At 45.8% G+C, this 22,340-nt stretch overlaps 1 protein-coding gene across 1 annotated transcript in view; it reads left to right on the top strand.

The window, feature by feature from the left end:
* Positions 1 to 22,340, top strand: part of LOC106611370 (neurexin-3a) — a 914,099-nt gene that overhangs the window by 8,422 nt on the left and 883,337 nt on the right. Inside the window, exon 2 of the mRNA XM_082955793.1 lies at positions 13,993 to 15,280. Coding sequence (XP_082811919.1) covers positions 14,575 to 15,280 — 706 coding nt within the window. The 5' untranslated portion in view covers positions 13,993 to 14,574. The remainder of the gene's footprint in view (positions 1 to 13,992; positions 15,281 to 22,340) is intronic.

The following is a 22,340-nucleotide window of genomic DNA, read 5'->3' as shown; positions in this document are numbered from 1 at the left end:
GGCTGTGTGCCTATTTGGCTGTGTGGCTGTGTACATGTTTGGCTGTGTGGCTATGTGCCTGTTTGGCTGTGTGCCTGTTTGGCTATGTGGCTGTGTGCATGTTTGGCTGTGTGGCTATGTGCCTGTTTGGCTGTGTGCCTGTTTGGCTGTGTGGCTGTGTGCATGTTTGGCTGTGTGCATGTTTGGCCGTGTGCCTGTTTGGCTGTGTGCCTGTTTGGCTGTGCGCCTGTTTGGCTGGGCGCCTGTTTGGCTGGGCGCCTGTTTGGCTGGGTGCCTGTGTGCTTGTTTGGCTGTGTGGCTGTGTGCCTGTGTGCCTGTGTGGCTGTGTGCCTGTTTGGCTGTGTGCCTGTGTGGCTGTGTGCCTGTGTGGCTGTGTGCCTGTTTGGCTGTGTGCCTGTGTGGCTGTGTGGCTGTGTGCCTGTTTGGCTGTGTGGCAAATTTGAATATGTGTATTATTGGGTTTGTATGTTTTTGTTCAAATACTAGACAAATAAAAAATGACTACAGAAAAAATGACTACAGAAAAACTACATTTACTTTTATTTTCTTCCCCTCCCTTCTTCCCTCCATTCCTGGTTCCTTCCCTTCTTCCCTCCATTCCTGGTTCCTTCCCTTCTTCCCTCCATTCCTGGTTCCTTCCCTTCTTCCCTCCATTCCTGGTTCCTTCCCTTCTTCCCTCCATTCCTGGTTCCTTCCCTTCTTCCCTCCATTCCTGGTTCCTTTCCTTCTTTCCTCCATTCCTGGTTCCTTTCCTTCTTTCCTCCATTCCTGGTTCCTTCTCTTCTTCCCTTCATTCCTGGTTCCTTTCCTTCTTCCCTCCATTCCTGGTTCCTTTCCTTCTTCCCTCCATTCTTGGTTCCTTTCCTTCTTCCCTCCATTCCTGGTTCCTTTCCTTCTTCCCTCCGTTCTTGGTTCCTTTCCTTCTTCCCTCCATTCCTGGTTGCTTCTCTTATTTCTCAGTGTAATGGCTGATGTTGGACACAAGATTGTCTGTGTCTGTACAAGTAGAAAAATCATCCACCTCCTCTCTCTCTCTCTCCCTCCCTCCTTTCCTTTGCTCATAACTGAAACTACATTTTACAGGTGAGAACAATTTAATGGGAACCTTGCTTTCCTCCTAGAAACAGTGTCCTAGAGACTGTCCACCTAGAGACTATCCTAATAAAGTCTGTGTCTTCCTAGAGACTGTGTCCTCCTAGAGACTGTCCTAATAGAGGCCGTGTCCTTCTAGAGACCATTTCCTCCTAGAGACTGTCCTAATAGAGACCGTGTCCTCCTAGAGACTGTCCTAATAGAGGCCGTGTCCTTCTAGAGTCTGTGTCCTCCTAGAGACTGTCCTAACAGAGGCCGTGTCCTTCTAGAGACCATTTCCTCCTAGAGACTGTCCTAATAGAGACTATGTCCTCCTAGAGACTGCCCTAATAGTGTCTTCCTAGAGACCGTGTCCTCCTAGAGACTGTGTCCTCCTAGAGACTGTCCTAAGAGACTGTGGTCCTCCTAGAGACCGTGTCCTCCTAGAGACCGTGTCCTCCTAGAGACCGTGTCCTCCTAGAGACCGTGTCCTCCTAGAGACCGTGTCCTCCTAGAGACTGTGTCCTCCTAGAGACTGTGTCCTCCTAGAGACTGTGTCCTCCTAGAGACTGCCCTAATAGAGACCTTGTCCTCCTAGAGACTGTGTCCTCCTAGAGACTGTGTCCTCCTAGAGACTGTGTCCTCCTAGAGACTGTGTCCTCCTAGAGACTGTCCTAATAGAGACTGTGTCCTCCTAGAGACTGTGTCCTCATAGAGACTGCCCTAATAGAGACCTTGTCCTCCTAGAGACTGTGTCCTCCTAGAGACTGTGTCCTCCTAGAGACTGTGTCCTCCTAGAGACTGTCCTAATAGAGACTGTGTCCTCCTAGAGACTGTCCTAAGAGACTGTGGTCCTCCTAGAGACTGTTGTCCTCCTAGAGACTGTTGTCCTCCTAGAGACTGTTGTCCTCCTAGAGAATGTGTCCTCCTAGAGAATGTGTCCTCCTAGAGACTGTGTCCTCCTAGAGACTGTGTCCTCCTAGAGACTGTGTCCTCCTAGAGACCGTGTCCTCCTAGAGACCGTGTCCTCCTAGAGACCGTGTCCTCCTAGAGACCGTGTCCTCCTAGAGACTGTCCTAATAGAGACTGTGTCCTCCTAGAGACTGTCCAAAGAGACTGTGTCCTCCTAGAGACTGTGTCCTCCTAGAGACTGTGTCCTCCTAGAGACTGTGTCCTCCTAGAGACTGCCCTAATAGAGACCTTGTCCTCCTAGAGACTGTCCTAATAGAGACTGTGTCCTCCTAGAGACTGTGTCCTCCTAGAGACTGTGTCCTCCTAGAGACTGTGTCCTCCTAGAGACTGTGTCCTCCTAGAGACTGTGTCCTCCTAGAGACTGTCCTAATAGAGACTGTGTCCTCCTAGAGACTGTCCTAAGAGACTGTGGTCCTCCTAGAGACTGTTGTCCTCCTAGAGACTGTTGTCCTCCTAGAGACTGTGTCCTCCTAGAGACTGTGTCCACATAGAGACTTTGTCCTCCTAGAGACTGTCCAAATAGAGGCCGTATCCTCCTAGAGACTGTGGTCCTCCTAGAGACTGTGTCCTCCTAGAGACTGTCCTAATAGAGACTGTGTCCTCCTAGAGACTGTCTTAATAGAGACTGTCCTCCTAGAGACTGTGTCCTCCTAGAGACTGTGTCCTCCTAGAGACTGTCCTAATAGAGACTGTGTCCTCCTAGAGACTGTGTCCTCCTAGAGACTGTGTCCTCAAAGAGACTGTGTCCTCCTAGAGACTGTCCTAATAGAGACTGTGTCCTCCTAGAGACTGTGTCCTCCTAGAGACTGTGTCCTCCTAGAGACTGTGTCCTCCTAGAGACTGTGTCCTCCTAGAGACTGTGTCCTCCTAGAGACTGTGTCCTCCTAGAGACTGTGTCCTCCTAGAGTCTGTGTCCTCCTAGAGACTGCCCTAATAGAGACCTTGTCCTCCTAGAGACTGTGTCCTCCTAGAGACTGTCCTCCTAGAGACTGTCCTCCTAGAGACTGTCCTCCTAGAGACTGTGTCCTCCTAGAGACTGTGTCCTCCAAGAGACTGTGTCCTCCAAGAGACTGTCCTAATAGAGACTGTGTCCTCCTAGAGACTGTCCTAAGAGACTGTGGTCCTCCTAGAGACTGTGTCCTCCTAGAGACTGTCCTAATAGAGACTGTGTCCTCCTAGAGACTGTTGTCCTCCTAGAGACTGTTGTCCTAATAGAGACGGTGTCCTCCTAGAGACGGTGTCCTCCTAGAGACTGTCCTAATAGAGACTGTGTCCTCCTAGAGACTGTCCTAAGAGACTGTGTCCTCCTAGAGACTGTTGTCCTCCTAGAGACTGTTGTCCTAATAGAGACTGTGTCCTCCTAGAGACTGTCCTAAGAGACTGTGTCCTCCTAGAGACTGTCCTAATAGAGACTGTGTCCTCCTAGAGACTGTCCTAAGAGACTGTGGTCCTCCTAGAGACTGTGTCCTCCTAGAGACTGTGTCCTCCTAGAGACTGTCCTAATAGAGACTGTGTCCTCCTAGAGACTGTGGTCCTCCTAGAGACTGTGGTCCTCCTAGAGACTGTGGTCCTCCTAGAGACTGTGTCCTCCTAGAGACTGTGTCCTCCTAGAGACTGTGTCCTCCTAGAGACTGTCCTAATAGAGACTGTGTCCTCCTAGAGACTGTCCTAAGAGACTGTGGTCCTCCTAGAGACTGTGTCCTCCTAGAGACTGTGTCCTCCTAGAGACTGTGTCCTCCTAGAGACTGTGTCCTCCTAGAGACTGTGTCTTCCTAGAGACTGTGTCCTCCTAGAGACCGTGTCCTCCTAGAGATCGTGTCCTCCTAGAGATCGTGTCCTCCTAGAGACCGTGTCCTCCTAGAGACCGTGTCCTCCTAGAGACTGTCCTACTAGAGACTGTGTCCTCCTAGAGACTGTGTCCTCCTAGAGACTGTGTCCTCCTAGAGACTGTGTCCTCCTAGAGACTGTCCTAATAGAGACTGTGTCCTCCTAGAGACTGTCCTAAGAGACTGTGGTCCTCCTAGAGACTGTGGTCCTCCTAGAGACTGTGTCCTCCTAGAGACTGTGTCCTCCTAGAGACTGTGTCCTCCTAGAGACTGTGTCCTCCTAGAGACTGTGTCCTCCTAGAGACTGTGTCCTCCTAGAGACCGTGTCCTAATAGAGACTGTCCTAATAGAGACCGTGTCCTCCTAGAGACTGTGTCCTCCTAGAGACTGTCCTAATAGAGACTGTGTCCTCCTAGAGACTGTGTCCTCCTAGAGACTGTGTCCTCCTAGAGACTGTGTCCTCCTAGAGACTGTGTCCTCCTAGAGACTGTGTCCTCCTAGAGACTGTGTCCTCCTAGAGACTGTGTCCTCCTAGAGACTGTGTCCTCCTAGAGACTGTGTCCTCCTAGAGACCGTGTCCTCCTAGAGACTGTCCTAATAGAGACTGTGTCGTCCTAGAGACTGCCCTGATAGAGACCTTGTCCTCCTAGAGACTGTGTCCTCCTAGAGACTGTGTCTTCCTAGAGACTGTCCTCCTAGAGACTGTCCTCCTAGAGACTGTCCTCCTAGAGACTGTGTCCTCCTAGAGACTGTGTCCTCCTAGAGACTGTGTCCTCCAAGAGACTGTCCTAATAGAGACTGTGTCCTCCTAGAGACTGTCCTAAGAGACTGTGGTCCTCCTAGAGACTGTGTCCTCCTAGAGACTGTCCTAATAGAGACTGTGTCCTCCTAGAGACTGTGTCCTCCTAGAGACTGTGTCCTCCTAGAGACTGTCCTCCTAGAGACTGTCCTCCTAGAGACTGTGTCCTCCAAGAGACTGTCCTAATAGAGACTGTGTCCTCCTAGAGACTGTCCTAAAAGACTGTGGTCCTCCTAGAGACTGTGTCCTCCTAGAGACTGTCCTAATAGAGACTGTTGTCCTCCTAGAGACTGTTGTCCTCCTAGAGACTGTTGTCCTCCTAGAGACTGTTGTCCTAATAGAGACGGTGTCCTCCTAGAGACGGTGTCCTCCTAGAGACTGTCCTAATAGAGACTGTGTCCTCCTAGAGACTGTCCTAAGAGACTGTGGTCCTCCTAGAGACTGTGTCCTCCTAGAGACTGTCCTAATAGAGACTGTGTCCTCCTAGAGACTGTCCTAAGAGACTGTGGTCCTCCTAGAGACTGTGTCCTCCTAGAGACTGTGTCCTCCTAGAGACTGTGTCCTCCTAGAGACTGTGTCCTCCTAGAGACTGTGTCTTCCTAGAGACTGTGTCTTCCTAGAGACTGTGTCCTCCTAGAGACCGTGTCCTCCTAGAGACCGTGTCCTCCTAGAGACCGTGTCCTCCTAGAGATCGTGTCCTCCTAGAGACCGTGTCCTCCTAGAGACCGTGTCCTCCTAGAGACTGTCCTCCTAGAGACTGTCCTACTAGAGACTGTGTCCTCCTAGAGACTGTGTCCTCCTAGAGACTGTGTCCTCCTAGAGACTGTCCTAATAGAGACTGTGTCCTCCTAGAGACTGTCCTAAGAGACTGTGGTCCTCCTAGAGACTGTGGTCCTCCTAGAGACTGTGGTCCTCCTAGAGACTGTGTCCTCCTAGAGACTGTGTCCTCCTAGAGACTGTGTCCTCCTAGAGACTGTGTCCTCCTAGAGACTGTCCTAATAGAGACTGTGTCCTCCTAGAGACTGTCCTAAGAGACTGTGGTCCTCCTAGAGACTGTGTCCTCCTAGAGACTGTGTCCTCCTAGAGACTGTGTCCTCCTAGAGACTGTGTCCTCCTAGAGACTGTGTCCTCCTAGAGACTGTGTCTTCCTAGAGACTGTGTCTTCCTAGAGACTGTGTCTTCCTAGAGACTGTGTCTTCCTAGAGACTGTGTCTTCCTAGAGACTGTGTCCTCCTAGAGACTGTGTCCTCCTAGAGACTGTGTCCTCCTAGAGACCGTGTCCTCCTAGAGACCGTGTCCTCCTAGAGACCGTGTCCTCCTAGAGACCGTGTCCTCCTAGAGACCGTGTCCTCCTAGAGACTGTCCTACTAGAGACTGTGTCCTCCTAGAGACTGTCCTAATAGAGACTGTGTCCTCCTAGAGACTGTCCTAAGAGACTGTGGTCCTCCTAGAGACTGTGTCCTCCTAGAGACTGTCCTAATAGAGACTGTGTCCTCCTAGAGACTGTTGTCCTCCTAGAGACTGTTGTCCTCCTAGAGACGGTGTCCTCCTAGAGACGGTGTCCTCCTAGAGACTGTCCTAATAGAGACTGTGTCCTCCTAGAGACTGTCCTAAGAGACTGTGGTCCTCCTAGAGACTGTGTCCTCCTAGAGACTGTGTCCTCCTAGAGACTGTGTCCTCCTAGAGACTGTCCTAATAGAGACTGTGTCCTCCTAGAGACTGTCCTAAGAGACTGTGGTCCTCCTAGAGACTGTGTCCTCCTAGAGACTGTCCTCCTAGAGACTGTCCTAATAGAGACTGTTGTCCTCCTAGAGACTGTTGTCCTCCTAGAGACTGGTGTCCTCCTAGAGACGGTGTCCTCCTAGAGACTGTCCTAATAGAGACTGTGTCCTCCTAGAGACTGTCCTAAGAGACTGTGGTCCTCCTAGAGACTGTGTCCTCCTAGAGACTGTCCTAATAGAGACTGTGTCCTCCTAGAGACTGTCCTAAGAGACTGTGGTCCTCCTAGAGACTGTGTCCTCCTAGAGACTGTGTCCTCCTAGAGACTGTGTCCTCCTAGAGACTGTGTCCTCCTAGAGACTGTGTCCTCCTAGAGACTGTGTCCTCCTAGAGACCGTGTCCTCCTAGAGACCGTGTCCTCCTAGAGACCGTGTCCTCCTAGAGACCGTGTCCTCTGTCGGAGGGGATGCATGAGTGGGTCAGGTGGAACATCGCTCTCTCTGTCTGAGAGACAGACAGGCAAACTAACAGAGATAAAGAGAGAGAGAGAGACATCCCACCTTTCTCTTTCTCCATTATATCAGCTGACTGCCATGGAGGACATTTTGTTTCAGTGTCTGGAGTGTGTAATCAAGGTAGCACCTGCAGTATTGTGTCAGTGAGCTGTGTCTGCATGACAGTGAGGGCCAATGAAGAGTCAGATCTTATTAACATGACTCTCTCATATTCCCTCTATCCCCTCTCCTTCCTCTCATCTCTCTATCCTCTCTCCTTCCTCTCTCTCTCTCCTCTATCCCCTCTCCTCCCTCTCCTCTCTCTATCCCCTCTCCTTCCTCTCCTCCCTCTCCTCTCTCCTCCCTCTCCTCTCCTCCCTCTCCTCCCTCTCCTTCCTCTCCTCTCTCTATCCGCTCTCCTTCCTCTCCTCTCTCCTCCCTCTCCTCTCTCTATCCCCTCTCCTTCCTCTTCTCTCTCTCCTCCCTCTCCTCTCTCTATCCCCTCTCCTCCCTCTCCTCCCTCTATCATCTCTCCTTCCTCTCTTCTCTCTCCTCTCTCTCTCTCTCCTTCCTCTCCTCTCTCTATCCCCTCTCCTTCCTCTCCTCTCTCTTCTCTCTCCTCCCCCTCCTCTCTCTATCCCCTCTCCTCCCTCTATCCCCTCACCTTCCTCTCGTCTCTCTCCTCTCTCTCTCCTTCCTCTCCTCTCTCTCCTCTCTCTATCTCCTCTCTCTCTCCTTCCTCTCCTCCCTCTATCCCCTCTCCTCCCTCTCCTCTCTCTCTCCTCTCTCTACACCCTCTCCTCTCTCTACTCCCTCTCCTCCCTCTCCTCTCTCTCTCCTCTCTCTACACCCTCTCCTCCCTCTCCTCCCTCTCCCCCTCTCTCTCCTCTCTCTCCTCCTTCTCCTCCCTCCCTCTCCTCTCTTTCCTCCCTCTCTTCCCTCTCCTCTCCTCTCCTCTCCTCTCCTCTCCTCTCCTCTCCTCTCCTCTCCTCTCCTCTCCTCTCCTCTCCTCTCCTCTCCTCTCCTCTCCTCTCCTCTCCTCTCCTCTCCTCTCCTCTCCTTCCTCTCCTCTCTCTCCTCTCCTCCCCCTATCCTCTCTCTCTCTCCTCCCTCTATCCCCTCTCCTCTCTCTCCTCCCTCTCCTCCCTCTCCTCTCTTTACTCCCTCTCCTCCCTCTACACGCACTCACACGCATGCACACACACGCACTCACACACATGCACATGCACACACATGCACACACACACATGCACACACACAACAGAGAGAAAGTGTGTGGGATAGTGCCAGGGTGAAGGTTAATGTAAGTTAACCCTATATATCCCTCTTCAGTGTGATCTGGTCCAGTGGGTCCATGCTGACTGCTGGGGCCTTTGTCCTGTGGTACTGAGTCCAACCCTACTGGGTGGAAGCCAAGCTTTCTATGTGTGTGTTGCTGGTGAGTGCGTTCTACTGTAAATTTCTCCTCTGAGAAAGGTACAGGATTGACATTTAAAACTCAGACGACACCTGCTTCTGTCAATATTTATGTAAAGTCTGATCATTTGATAGCTAGATATTTTATTCAACTACTCAAGTTAATTTGAAAAATAAGCAATGTCTCCTTACAGATGGCCCAACATTGGCTTGTCATTACATAAGTAAAGTGTCATGGAGCAGCGTATCCCAGCGATGACACATCAAGCTGATCTGTCAGCAGGGTTCTGACTGTGTGGGTGTCTGATATGTCAGCAGGGTTCTGACTGTGTGGGTGTCTGATATGTCAGCAGGGTTCTGACTGTGTGGGTGTCTGATATGTCAGCAGGGTTCTGACTGGGTGGGTGTCTGATATGTCAGCAGGGTTCTGACTGTGTGAGTGTCTGATATGTCAGCAGGGTTCTGACTGTGTGAGTGTCTGATATGTCAGCAGGGTTCTGACTGTGTGAGTGTCTGATATGTCAGCAGGGTTCTGACTGTGTGGGTGTCTGATATGTCAGCAGGGTTCTGACTGTGTGAGTGTCTGATATGTCAGCAGGGTTCTGACTGTGTGAGTGTCTGATATGTCAGCAGGGTTCTGACTGTGTGAGTGTCTGATATGTCAGCAGGGTTCTGACTGTGTGGGTGTCTGATATGTCAGCAGGGTTCTGACTGTGTGAGTGTCTGATCTGTCAGCACGGTTCTGACTGTGTGAGTGTCTGATATGTCAGCAGGGTTCTGACTGTGTGAGTGTCTGATATGTCAGCAGGGTTCTGACTGTGTGAGTGTCTGATATGTCAGCAGGGTTCTGACTGTGTGAGTGTCTGATATGTCAGCAGGGTTCTGACTGTGTGAGTGTCTGATATGTCAGCAGGGTTCTGACTGTGTGAGTGTCTGATATGTCAGCAGGGTTCTGACTGTGTGAGTGTCTGATATGTCAGCAGGGTTCTGACTGTGTGGGTGTCTGATATGTCAGCAGGGTTCTGACTGTGTGAGTGTCTGATCTGTCAGCACGGTTCTGACTGTGTGAGTGTCTGATATGTCAGCAGGGTTCTGACTGTGTGAGTGTCTATGTCAGCAGGGTTCTGACTGTGTGAGTGTCTGATATGTCAGCAGGGTTCTGACTGTGTGAGTGTCTGATATGTCAGCAGGGTTCTGACTGTGTGAGTGTCTGATATGTCAGCAGGGTTCTGACTGTGTGAGTGTCTGATATGTCAGCAGGGTTCTGACTGTGTGAGTGTCTGAGGGCAGCGTTGACATACTGTCCTGTACGCCCTCACTTCTATCTGGGTTAAGGTGCCTTCTATCTGCGTTAAGCAGCCTTCTATCTGGGTTTAGGATCCTTCTATCTGGGTTAAGGAGCCTTCTATCTGGGTTAAGGAGCCTTCTATCTGGGTTAAGGAGCCTTCTATCTGGGTTAAGGAGCCTTCTATCTGGGTTAAGGAGCCTTCTATCTGGGTTAAGGAGCCTTCTATCTGGGTTTAGGAGCCTTCTATCTGGGTTTAGGAGCCTTCTATCTGGGTTTAGGAGCCTTCTATCTGGGTTAAGGAGCAGAAGAGATAGTGTTGAACTGGGTGGTTCTCTCTCTCATGGGTTGGTAGTGTACAGGTCTAGGGTTAGGGCTGACTCTTGACCTATATGTTGGAGGGCCTAGGTATAGCGTTGCCAATACGTGAAGGGACTGCCTAGTAAACTACCTGTTGGGGCAGGCAAAAATAGCAGTGTGGAAGACCAGGAAACAGGAGATGCAGGGGACGGGGTGTACGGACCCCAGAGCCGTGCTGCTGGTGCCAGCTTGGCTCACACTGGAGCCTATGGTGGGCTGGTGAACCATCTGGGGGACTTTGTAGGGGTGTGGGGCGTCAGGGGGGTTCTATGGACAGTGGGGGCGAGGAGGGGGCTTGTTTCTAATCTTTCTAGGTCTGTTAAAATGAAGAAAAGTTTGCTTTTAATGATGTAACTGTTGGGCCAATATTTTTTTTTTTATAAATACAATCTTCTCTCTCTCTCTCTCTCTCTCTCTCTCTCTCTCTCTCTCTCTCTCTCTCTCTCTCTCTCTCTCTCTCTCTCTCTCTCTCTCTTCAATTCAATGGGCTTTATTCTCATGGAAAACATATGTTTACATTGCCAAAGCAAATATCTCTCTCCATCAAATCTTCTCTTGCTTCATCTAACCCTTTATTTTCTCTTTTGTTGGTCTCTCGATCTCTGCATTTTGGAATAGTAAAATAAAAGCTATTATATCTAGAACCTAACCTCTGTATCAGATTAGAGAGAAATGTGTGTCAGCTCTCATGGAATGGACATCCTAAAGGACATACCTGGCATTACATGTTCATTCAACAATGCTAATTCATTTTAAAGGCTGTAGGCCTACTAGGCTGTTACACAGTTTACATAAAAACAATGAACACTTTACTGAAAACATCGTTAGCATAAATTCCATGTACAATCAACTTTGAAAACACCCTTGAAGCGGTAGAAAACAAATGAAAGGCGTGAAACCATGTGCATAAAGCCGTGGACTTCCCCCGGCACATGTTCCCATAGAAGCCAGTTCACAGCAGTGGTGATCAGAACAGAACAGTCATAGAATGAAAGAGATATAAACTACAGTGCCTTCAGAAAGTATTCACACCCCTTGACTTTTTCCACATGTTGTTGTGTTACAACCTGATTTTAAAATTGATTAAATTGAGATTTTGTGTCGCTGGCCTACACACAATACCCCAGAATGGCAAAGTGGAATTATGTTTTTAGACTTTTTTACACATTAATTAGAAATGAAAAGCAACCCCTTCGTAATGGTATGCCTAGATAACTTCAGGAGTAAGTATTTGCTTAACAAGTCACATAATAAGTTGCATGGACTAACTCTGTGTGCAATAATAGTGTTTTAAATGCTTTTTGAATGACTACCTCACCTCTGTACCCCACACATCCGTAAGGTCCCTCAGTCGAGCAGTGAATTTCAAACATCGATTCCACCGTAAAGACAAGGGAGCTTTTCCAATGCCTCGCAAAGAAGGGCACCTATTCGTAGATGGGTAAAAAAAAAAACAGACACTGAATATCCCTTTGAGCATGGCAAAGATATGAATTACACTTTGAATGGTGTATCAATACACCCATTCACTACAAATAAACAGACGTCCTTCCTAACGCAGTTGATGTCCTGAATACAAAGTGTTATGTTTGGGGCAAAGCCAACACAACACATCACTGAGTACCACTTTTCATATTTTCAAGCATAATGGTGGCTGCATCATGTGATGGTATGCTTGCCATCGGCAAGGACTAGGGAGTTTTCCAGGATGAAAAGAAAAGGAATAGAGATAAGCACAAGCAAAAGACTTGGTTCAGTCTGACACTGGGAGACAAATTCACCTTTCAGCAGGGCAAAAACCCAAAACACAAGGCCAAATATACACTGAAGTAGTTTAAAACCTGTTGAGGACAGACGTTCCGCTAGCGGAACGCCTCGCCAAATATCCAATGGTAGAGCGTGGCGCGAAATACAAAAACCTTAAAAAGACGACATTGAATGTTCCTGAGTGGCCTAGTTACAGTTTTGACTTAAATCAACTTGCAAGTCTATGGTACGATTTTAAAATGTCTGTCTAGCTATGATCATCAACCAACTTAAAAAAGCTTGAAGAATTTTTTAAATAAAAATAATAATGTTCAAATATTGCACAATCCAAGGGTGAAATCCTCTTACCCAGAAAGACTCACAGCTGCAATCGCTGCCAAAGTTGATTCGAACATGTATTGACTCAGGGGTGTGAATGCTTATGTAAATTAGATATTTCTGTGTTTAATTTTACAATATATTTCCAAAACGGTTTTTTTGGGGGGGGGGGGGGGGGGTTTATTTATGTTTTTTTTCTTCCCAATACAGAACATATACATACAATCGACAAAATACAGATGCACACAAACAGACCCACCTGCTCACACAAGCATTCCACATGGCCTCAAACTGCATCATTTTGTCTCTCTCTGTGACCCACACACTTTCAACATTTACTGTAAATGAGAAAGCATTTGACCTTTTACATTGTTTTTAATGATGGAGGATTGGTTGATTTCCAGTTCAGTAGACATTTCTTCAAGACGATTAACGAGAAAACCATCGTGCAACCCATCGGGTATCTCTCTGGACTTCCTTATGCCATGTCTTGAAATATGTAGACGGATTTAAAGTACATTTACATTCTAATACTTCTGACAGACAACTTTCTAATTCCACCCATGACTTTTTACTTCATAACATTCCCAGAAGGATTATTGAGTCATTGTTAGTTTTACACTTAAGACATGACTCTGCCATTGTGCGGTAGAATGTGTGAATTTTGTCTCTTGTCTAATAAATTCTAAACATTAGTTAATACTGGATTAAGCGTACATTTTAGTTAACTGTTAGTTATGTTTCAACATTCCCTCCATTTTGTGTCAACATCAGTTCTTTGTGTCTGGGTTCCAATAGTTATTTTTTTTTTATAAGAGCTTGTCAGTTGGATAGGCTCACTGCAAGGTTTTGTATATTTTACCTATCATATGAACATAATTTTCAAACATTTCTACAAACATGTTTTCACTTTTTTCAATATGGCGTATTGTGTGTAGATGGGTGAGAAAACATTTTGAATTCAGACTGCAACACAACAAAATGTGGAATAAGTAAAGGGAAATTAATACTTTCTGATGGCACTGTATATTAACTTAAAAATGTAAAAACCTCTCTCAGCCTCATGGCAAAATGTATAGCATAACATGAGATGCACATTTTTTTCCCTCCCATTGCTAAATGTGTAGAATTGCAGAAAGTTAGCTGTTTTTTTTTGCACACCCAAATTTCTGCACGCCCACCCATTAAAGAATTTCCAGCTATGCTGCTGGTCTATTGGGGTTTCTCTTGTTTCTGGTCCTGCATATTTAGGTCTCTAGTATTCTAATGTCTCTTCTCCCACTGTATTGTGCAGTCAGCAGAAAGCCCCGTTCATTTCCCTGGCCATCAGATAAGGGGCGTCTTTCTATGCTGGCCCGATTGATATTCATAAACTGGCAGCAGAATAATGGTGCTAATTTACCTAGCAGATGACCGATAGCGCTGAACAACCTTTAGTGGGGGAAAAAACGGCCACTTTTAATGAGGTTTGGTGAATGGCAATAGTATCTCTAACATCAGATACGTGGAATTACACACACAGATCTTTCTTTTAGTTATTATGCTTCAATAGTAGGCTACAGTATTTGTCTGTGTTTGACAATTAGCTCGTCTTAGCAGTGTGGACAAAACGTTTACGAAATGTACATTTACATTTTAATCATTTAGCAGACGCTATTATACAGAGCAACTTACAGTAGTGAGTACATACATTTTCATTCCTTTTTCATACTGAATTAAGATGACATTTAAAAAATAATTGTAAACATTTTTAGCTGGTCTGGATGGGTCTGAAGTAGTAGCTGGAAAAAAGAAGGCCTGTCTGAAAATATCAGTCTGTGTCTGAAAAGTGTACAGTTTAAGGTATGGTGTGAAAATCAATACTGTGTGTTTGTGTGTGTGTGTGTGTGTGTGTGTGTGTGTGTGTGTGTGTGTGTGTGTGTGTTTTCCCTGAGTGTAATTCCTGAGCTTCCCTGTTTCTGACAGTGATGGAACTGAGGAGATCCAGAGGCTCCCCTGTGAACTACACATCCCAGCAGGCAACATGAAGAAGGATGTCCTGGTCGACCTGACAAAAAGAAGAGTCAGTCCAATCGGACCTCACACCATGATTCCCCATAGCAACCTCTTTGGACTGTAACTGATTAAAAACGGTTGAACTTTGACCCAACGGAAGGAGGAACAGTTTTGTTCTCTTCTCTCCTCCCTTCTTCAGGAGGAAAGACAGCTGAAATTCAACTCACTGTCCATAGCTACTCAGCGATTGGATAGTTGACTCATGTGCATGTCTACAACTGTTACTAACCTACGACTCTTATCCCAACTACTCATTGTGAAAAGACACCTTTTGTACTTGCAGTAATTAACATCTCTGAGTGTACTTGTGTATACGACTGTGGATGGTCCCTCTAGAATTGGATATTAACTCAAAAACTTTTAAACCAAACCCAATTCAATGCTATCCAAGCATTCAGGAATATAAACTCCTCTTCCCCTTCCTCCTCCTCCTCCTCCTCCCCTTCCTCTTCCTCCTACTGCTCTTCCTCAACCTCCTCCTCCTTGTTGACCATGGATGTTCTGGGCTTGGCTGCGAGGCTACAACTGATGCTCTTGGCACTCCTGGGTGTATGTCTGAGCCTGGAGTTCACCGGGGCCCCCGGCCAGTGGGCCCGCTACCTCCGCTGGGATGCCAGCACGCGCAGCGACCTCAGCTTCCAGTTCAAAACGGACGTGTCCACGGCGCTGCTACTGTACTTCGACGACGGCGGCTACTGCGACTTCCTGCAGCTGATGGTGGTGGAAGGCAAGTTGCAGCTGCGCTTCAGCATTGACTGCGCCGATATCGCCGTGGTGTCCGACAAGAGAGTTAATGACAGCAGCTGGCACTTTGCCACTCTGAGCCGCTATGGCCTGCGGACGGTACTGGGGCTGGATGGCCAGGTCAAGGCGGACGAGGTGCGGCCCACCGGAGGTAGCCGCCAGCACATGAAGATAATCAGTGACCTGTTCCTGGGCGGTGTGCCACTGGATATCCGCACCTCGGCGCTCACGCTGCCCACAGCGTGCAACGCCCCGCCCTTCAGAGGCACTATCATGGATCTGAAGTACGGGAACACAGAACCGGTTCTCCTCAGCAGCCTCAGGGTCCGTCTGGAGTCAGACCAGCGCTGTACAGAGAACCCGTGTGAGAACGGCGGGAGCTGCTCCGTGGTGGATGGGGAACCCGTGTGTGACTGTTCCAAAACGGAATACAAGGGCTGTTTCTGCAATGAAGGTAAGATCTGATTTCAATTTCCTTTACTGTTCCTGAGGGTCTACCTACGCTACCGGGCAAAATATTGGCATCCTTATCAGTGCCTGCAGGGTGGCCACAGGAATCTGCACCTCATTGGCTAACCATGCTGCAAACCGTGGATAGATTAGCACTCTGCTTTTCCAACCACACAGGGATAATAACACACACTGAGTCAGAGAGATGACTGAGTCAACAACAAAGTCAGAACGTTTCAAAGTAAGTCCAAGAAGCTTTTGGAAAATCATAAAAAGGATCTATTGACTAGGATAGATGAAGGAAAGACACGAAGGTTCAAAACTAAACTTACAGTTATGGACATACTACACTAACGGTCAAAGTTTTAGACCTACTCATTCAAGGGTTTTTCTTTATTTTTACTATGTTCTATATTGTCGAATAATTGTGAAGACATCAACACTATAAAATGACACATATGGAATCATGTAGTAACCAAAAAAGTGTTTAACAAATCAAAGTAGATTTGAGATTCTTCAATTAGCCACCCTTTGCCTGGATGACAGCTTTTCACTCTCTTGGCATTCTCTCAACCAGCTTCACCTGGAATGCTTTTCCAACAGTCTTGAAGGAGTTCCCATATATGCTGAGCACTTGTTGGCTGCTTTTCCTTCACTCTGCGGTCCGACTCATCCCAAACCATCTCAATTTGGTTGTGGAGGCCAGGTCATCTGATGCAGCACTCCATCACTCTCCTTCTTGGTCAAATAGCCCTTACACAGCCTGTAGGTGTGTTGGGTCATTGCCCTGTTGAAAAACAAATGATAGTCCCAGTAAGCCCAAACCAGATGGGATGGCGTATCACTGCCGAATGCTGTGGTAGCCATGCTGGTTAATTGTGCCTTGAATTCTAAATATATCACAGACAGTGTCACCAGCAAAGCACCCCCACACCATAACACCTCCTCCTCAATGCTTTACGGTGGGAAATACACATGCGGTGATCATCTTTTCACCCACACCGCGTCTCACAAAGACATGGCGGTTGGAACAAAAATCTCCAATTTGGACTCCAGACCAAAGCACAGATTTACAGCGGTCTAATGTCCCTTGCTCATGTTTCTTGGCCCAAGCATGTCTCTTCTTCTTATTGGTCCTTTAGTAGTGGTTTCTTTGCAGCAATTGGACCATGAAGGCCTATTTACACAATATCCTCTGAACAGTTGGTGTTGAGATGTGTCTGTTCTTGAACTCTGTGAAGGATTTATTTGGGCTGCAATTCCTGAGGCTGGTAACTCTGATGAACTTATCCTCTGGGTCTTCCATTCCTGTGGCTGTCCTCGTGAGAGCCAGTTTCATCATAGCTCTTGATGTTTTTTGTAACCTCACTTGACGAATCTTTCAAATTCTTTACATTTTCCGTATTGAATGACCTTCATGTCTTAATGATAGACTGTCGTTTCTCTTTGCTTATTTGAGCTGTTCTTGACATAATACGGACTTAGTAGTTTACCAAATAGGGCTATCTTCTGTATACCTTCTCACAACACAATTGATTGGCTCAAACGCATTAATAAGGAAAGATATTCCACAAATTAAAATTTAAGAAGGCACACCTGTTCATTTAAATGCATTCCAGGTGACTACCTCATGAAGCTGGTTGAGAGAATGCCAAGAGTGTGCAAAGCTGTCATGAAGGCAAAGGGTGGCTATTTGAAGAATCTCAAACATAAAATATATTTTGATTTGTTAAACACTTTTTTGGTTACTACATGATTCCATATGTGTCATTTCATCATTTTGATGTCTTCACTATTATTCGACAATGTAGAACATAGTAAAAATAAAGAAAAATCCTTGAACGAGTAGGTCTAAAACTTTTGACCGTTAGTGTAGTATGTCCATAACTGTAAGTTTAGTATTGAACCTTCGTGTCTTTCCTTCATCTGTCCTAGTCAATAGATCCTTATGATTTTCCAAAAGCTTCTTGGACTTACTTTGAAACGTTCTGACTTTGTTGTTGACTCAAGTCATCTCTCTGATTCAGTGTGTGTTATTATCCCTGTGTGGTTGGAAAAGTAGAGTGCTAATCTATCCGCAGTTAGCGGCATGGCTAGCCACCGAGGTTCAGGTTTATGGGGCCGCCCTGCAGGCACTGATAAGGATGCCTATAGAGAGAACGGGGGTTCCTGAGCCCTTTTCTTCCCCAAATCACGCAATGGCAGGTGTTAGAATCACATCCTTTTGTGTTCCAGAACATTCTGGAACTGCTTTGATTAAATCACAACCCTCCTTTATCTTCTCTATCTCCTCCTCTCCTCCATCTCCTCTTCTCCTCCATCTTCTCTTCTCCTCCATCTTCTCTTCTTCTCCTCCCCAGCAGGTATTGTTCCTGGTCAGACAACAAATAGATTTTTATAAGTAATAATTGGAAGGAGCATAGTAATTGGAAGGAGCAGGATTTCTTGGAAGGAGCATAAGAAAGGCGTTTTCATTTCTAAACAGTAATCCATTCATTAGCTTTTCCATGAATTAATTTCAGATCCTGTGAGAAAATCAGCGCTATTAGAGGGTACTGCTATTTCTTATATTCACTGTCTCTTACTTCTTTCCCTGTGTCTTTAGTAGGTTAGAGTGGTGGTTCCCAAACTGTAAGGCAGTGCGGGGTCCCCCCCCCCAAAAAAAAATCAGTCCGGCGTTCAACTTACTCTTGAAATTTGTAATAGTAGGAAGCATAAGGTGCAATTTCCAAATTGGGTAGTGCATCATCTGTTCCTCTTGTCATGTCAGTTATCGCATACCTTAGAGAGCTATTTATAACTTGTCAGAAATGTCAAGATCAACTAGCCCATGTCAGCCCCATTTTTTGGGGGCCTATAGATTTTGTTAGAGTCACTCAAATATTACATGAATACACATTAGCCATTGCAAAATGAATAGAATTGCTGGAAGGGGGGCCTGAGTGAAAACATTTGGGAACCCCTGGGTTAGTGTTTTCTCTCTTTACACAGAGAGTGTCGGCTATCTCCAGTTAAAACTTGATCTGATTGAATCTAGGCCTTAAGCTGCTTTGGTTTCCTTCCATGATTGAATTGAGGGAGTATGACAGAGTGTGTGACAACGTGTGTGACAGTGTGTGCGACAATGTGTGTGACAGTTTGTGTGTGTTTGTTTGTCAAACTCTGGCGACCGGTTCTCTCTCACTGCAAACAAATTCTCAGCAAAGACTGCAAGAAAAGAACATGGCTGACCTGTATGTAATGGACAAAGTTAAAACCCCCATGTCTGAGTGTTTTACCTCGAGTGGAAAAGCCCATCTATCTATCGATAGCAAGAGATGCTATACCTCCCCTTGCTTCCTCCAGACCTCCAATCCCAGTCCTCCATCACCAGGCCCCCTGCTACATGAAGCGAGGCTTGACAGGGCTGCAGCGGCCTGGATCGTGTGAGGGTCTGTCTCACCCTGATTTACAACCCTCCAGCAGACCCTCTTCTCCAGCTGATTTATGACTGCTTTCCCTGTCTGTGCTGTTTGCTGCAGACCGCTGATAGGAGGCTTAGTCAGGGGTGGGGCCTGGACGTGTGTGTGTGTGTGTGTGTGTGTGTGTGTGTGTGTGTGTGTGTGTGTGTGTGTGTGTGTGTGTGTGTGTGTGTGTGTGTGTGTGTGTGTGTGTGTGTGTGTGTGTGTGTGTGTGTGTGTGTGTGTGTGTGTGTGTGTGTGTGTGTGTGTGTGTGTGTGTGTGGGCTGCAGCTGTGAACAAGGAGCTCAGACAATCATGGGAAAATAAAAAACGTTTTACTGGGGCAGAGATGTATTTATGTGGACAGCGTGCCAAGGTACTGCTGCTTTAAATATATAATATACCACTGCTGGATCGTAAATACAGAATCTACACTCAGACAAACATAAATACAGTCTACATACACACACACAACAAATACAGAACGCACCACTCACCCTATGTCATCGCTCTGGGACAGGCCTACATACTGAAGCTTCTAGACTATAACTGAAGCTTCTAGACTATATTTAAAGGCCATCCCTTTAAATCAATAATATCTCTTATAGCTCTTGGCCATCCCTATAAGTGTTCTACTGTTGGCCTTTAGAGTAAAGTATAGCTCTAACTCTTCCCTTTAACTTTTACTGTATGAAGAAAAGCCACTCACGTCAGATCAACTCAGGTATTGACTTTTCCAGTAGAGTGGAATTATTAGTCTGTTTATGCAATGTGATTGTGATAAATAAACTAGTTTGTCAAAGCCCTGCTGAGTTGCAATAGTTTGACTATCCCGTGGGGCATGTTGCTTTCGTTTCATGTTAATTAATTCTTTGTTTCCGGTCCAAAATGACCGCCCCATTATAGCTGATTATAAATCCATATTAAAACATATATTATCACCTAATGTTGTGTTAGATCTTTTTATCAACTTAAGTTATTGTGAACATTACAAGTTTTGAACTTGGAGGGTTAAAAATGAAGGTAGAGGCTAAGGCTGTTGCGGTGACCGTATTACCGCCACACCGGCGGTCATGAGTCATGAAGGTAGTCAAATTCACGGTAATTAGTCTTCTCCAAGCTCTGATGCTGCTGATGGTCATTAGTAGACTACCAAACTTGCTAACTGCCTGGTACTCAGCACTCTATTGTCCCTCTAATCACTCTGACATTAATGCAAATGTTATCAAATATCTAATCAAACACTTCTATAGGTTATGCAATTGCACGAGAAAACAGAGTGATGGCCTCTATTAAAAAGAGGAGGATACCATCAGCTTTGAATAGGCTAGGCCTACTATATTTATTTCTCAACTTTCCTAATATTAAGCACATTTCTTATCTTTACAACATGAGTATATCCTACATGGCTGGCATGAAAATGAACCACGGAAAAAGCATCTTTCATTCGCTATTTAAGTGCATAGATGACATGTATTTTTTCAAAACAAATTTCCCACCTATATTATTTAGTATATGTAAAGACAAGATTAACCCCTGTGCGGCCTCCGTCCGGTATGCGGGACGGACATCCAGCGAAAAATCATATCGCCATTAGCATAACAAAATGTAATCATTTTTTTTTTCATTTAAAAAAAAAAATTATATCGTTTTATAGATACACCTCTCCTGAATCGAACAACGTTGTCCGATTTCAAAAAGGCTTTACAGCAAAAGCAAAACATTAGATTATGTTAGAGGAGTATATCGTAAAAGTAGCCACATAGCCATTTTCCGACCAACCACATGCATCACAAATAACCAAAAAACAGCTAAATGCAGCACTAACCTTTGTCAATTTTCATCAGATGACACACCTAGGACATCATGTTACACAATACATGCATTCTTTTGTTCGATAAAGTTCATATTTATATATAAAAGCAGCATTTTACATCGGTGCGTAACGTTGACTAACTATTTTCCCTCAAATGCATCCGATGAAACAGAGCTACAATTTACTAAATTACTATTCGAAAACATTTTTAAAATGTAATATTGTCATTCTAAGATTTATAGATGAATATCTCTTGAATGCACCTGTAATGCCAGATTTAAAATTAACTTTACTGGGTAATCATACTTTGCGATGAAAGGGGATGCGATACTCTGAAAAATAGGCTAACGTTACAGGTCAGCGCCATCTTGGAACAATTGCATATCACATCTAGTCTTGTATACTATTGTCAATAATCCCTTACCTTTGGTTGTCTTCATCAGAAAGCACTTCCAGGAATCCCAGGTCCACAACAAATGTATTTTTGTTCGAAAAAATTACTCCTTTATGTTCCAAGAGCTTGTTCTTGTTAGCGCGTCTGAAGGCTGATCAAAATGCTCCGTCAGCCGCGGGACAGCCATTTTGAGAAAATGCATTTTTTTCCCATTTAGGTTCGTTCAAACATGCCAAACGTTGTATAACATAAATCTTCAGGGCGTTTTTCAACAAGAGAGCCAATAAGATTCGAGGGGGACGATTGCATTGTGTTTCAAAACGTTTCGAAAGGGAGGGTAACCAGGGGCACCGGCGTCATAATGGTGATGGCCCTCTCCATATGACCACGTTCCACAGCATCTCATTCATTCAGTTTTAACAGTAGGAGACTCAAACCACTTTGTAAAGACTGGGGACATCTAGTGGAAGCAATAGGAAGTGCTCAATGAACCATAGCTCACGGTGTGATTAATAGGCAACGTGATGAAGTTGAGTTCGCAATTCAGAATTCCACTTCCTGTTTCGATCTGTCTCGGGGTTTTGACTGCCATATGAGTTCTGTTATACTCACAGACACCATTCAAACAGTTTTAGAAACTTTAGGGTGTTGTCTATCCACAAGTATTAATTATATGCATATCCTAGCTTCTGAGTTTGAGTAGTAGGCCGTTTAAAATGGGCACGAACTTTTTTCAAAATGCACTGTGGCGCCCCCTATCCTAGGCGACCGTCAAGAGGTTAAATCAAGAACAGTCTGATGGGTGACAGTATTAGCCTATCACTTGTGGTTGATATATTGTTACTTGTGAATGATGCCCACTGCCGCATTGCTGCGCTTATAATAAAGTTTTTATGATGCTAGTGGTTGTATTAATTTGGGATCTATCGTATCCCACAGCTGTCCTAGACTATGTTTGGAATATTTATTTCTCGCACAGAATAGAATAGGTCAACTTTTGAACAATGGAGTATAGTAAATTGACATAGGCTAGTGCTTTTGCTGTTCGTTAGGCCTACTCATCTTGTTGGCTGACAAAAAGTAAATGTGGACAGTTCTTCCAATATCTTCATTATGCTCCTCAGAATTGGATAAGGACGCACACAGTCGCATCCTCGAAGTGTCTGTCTTCACTTGTAGCCTGTGATGGAGAGCTTTGTGAGTGAGAGGTGCTTCCAAGCATGCAACACTCAGGGAGAAGGGAACAATGGCCACTGTCCGCAAAAGGCATTTTTTTTGGGGGGGGGGTGCTTTACAGCCGGGAAATTCGAGGCATTACCAAGTGCTTGTCAAATTGTGAATGAGAGACTGATGAAGTGTGTACAGCCTGTGCAAAAAAACAAAGCAGAGTTCATGCCTTTCAAGCAACTTTTT

Source organism: Salmo salar, chromosome 09 (assembly GCF_965601325.2).
Source record: "Salmo salar chromosome 09, fSalSal1, whole genome shotgun sequence".
Taxonomy (NCBI): Eukaryota; Metazoa; Chordata; class Actinopteri; order Salmoniformes; family Salmonidae; genus Salmo; species Salmo salar.
This window is presented reverse-complemented; position numbering and strand designations above follow the sequence as displayed.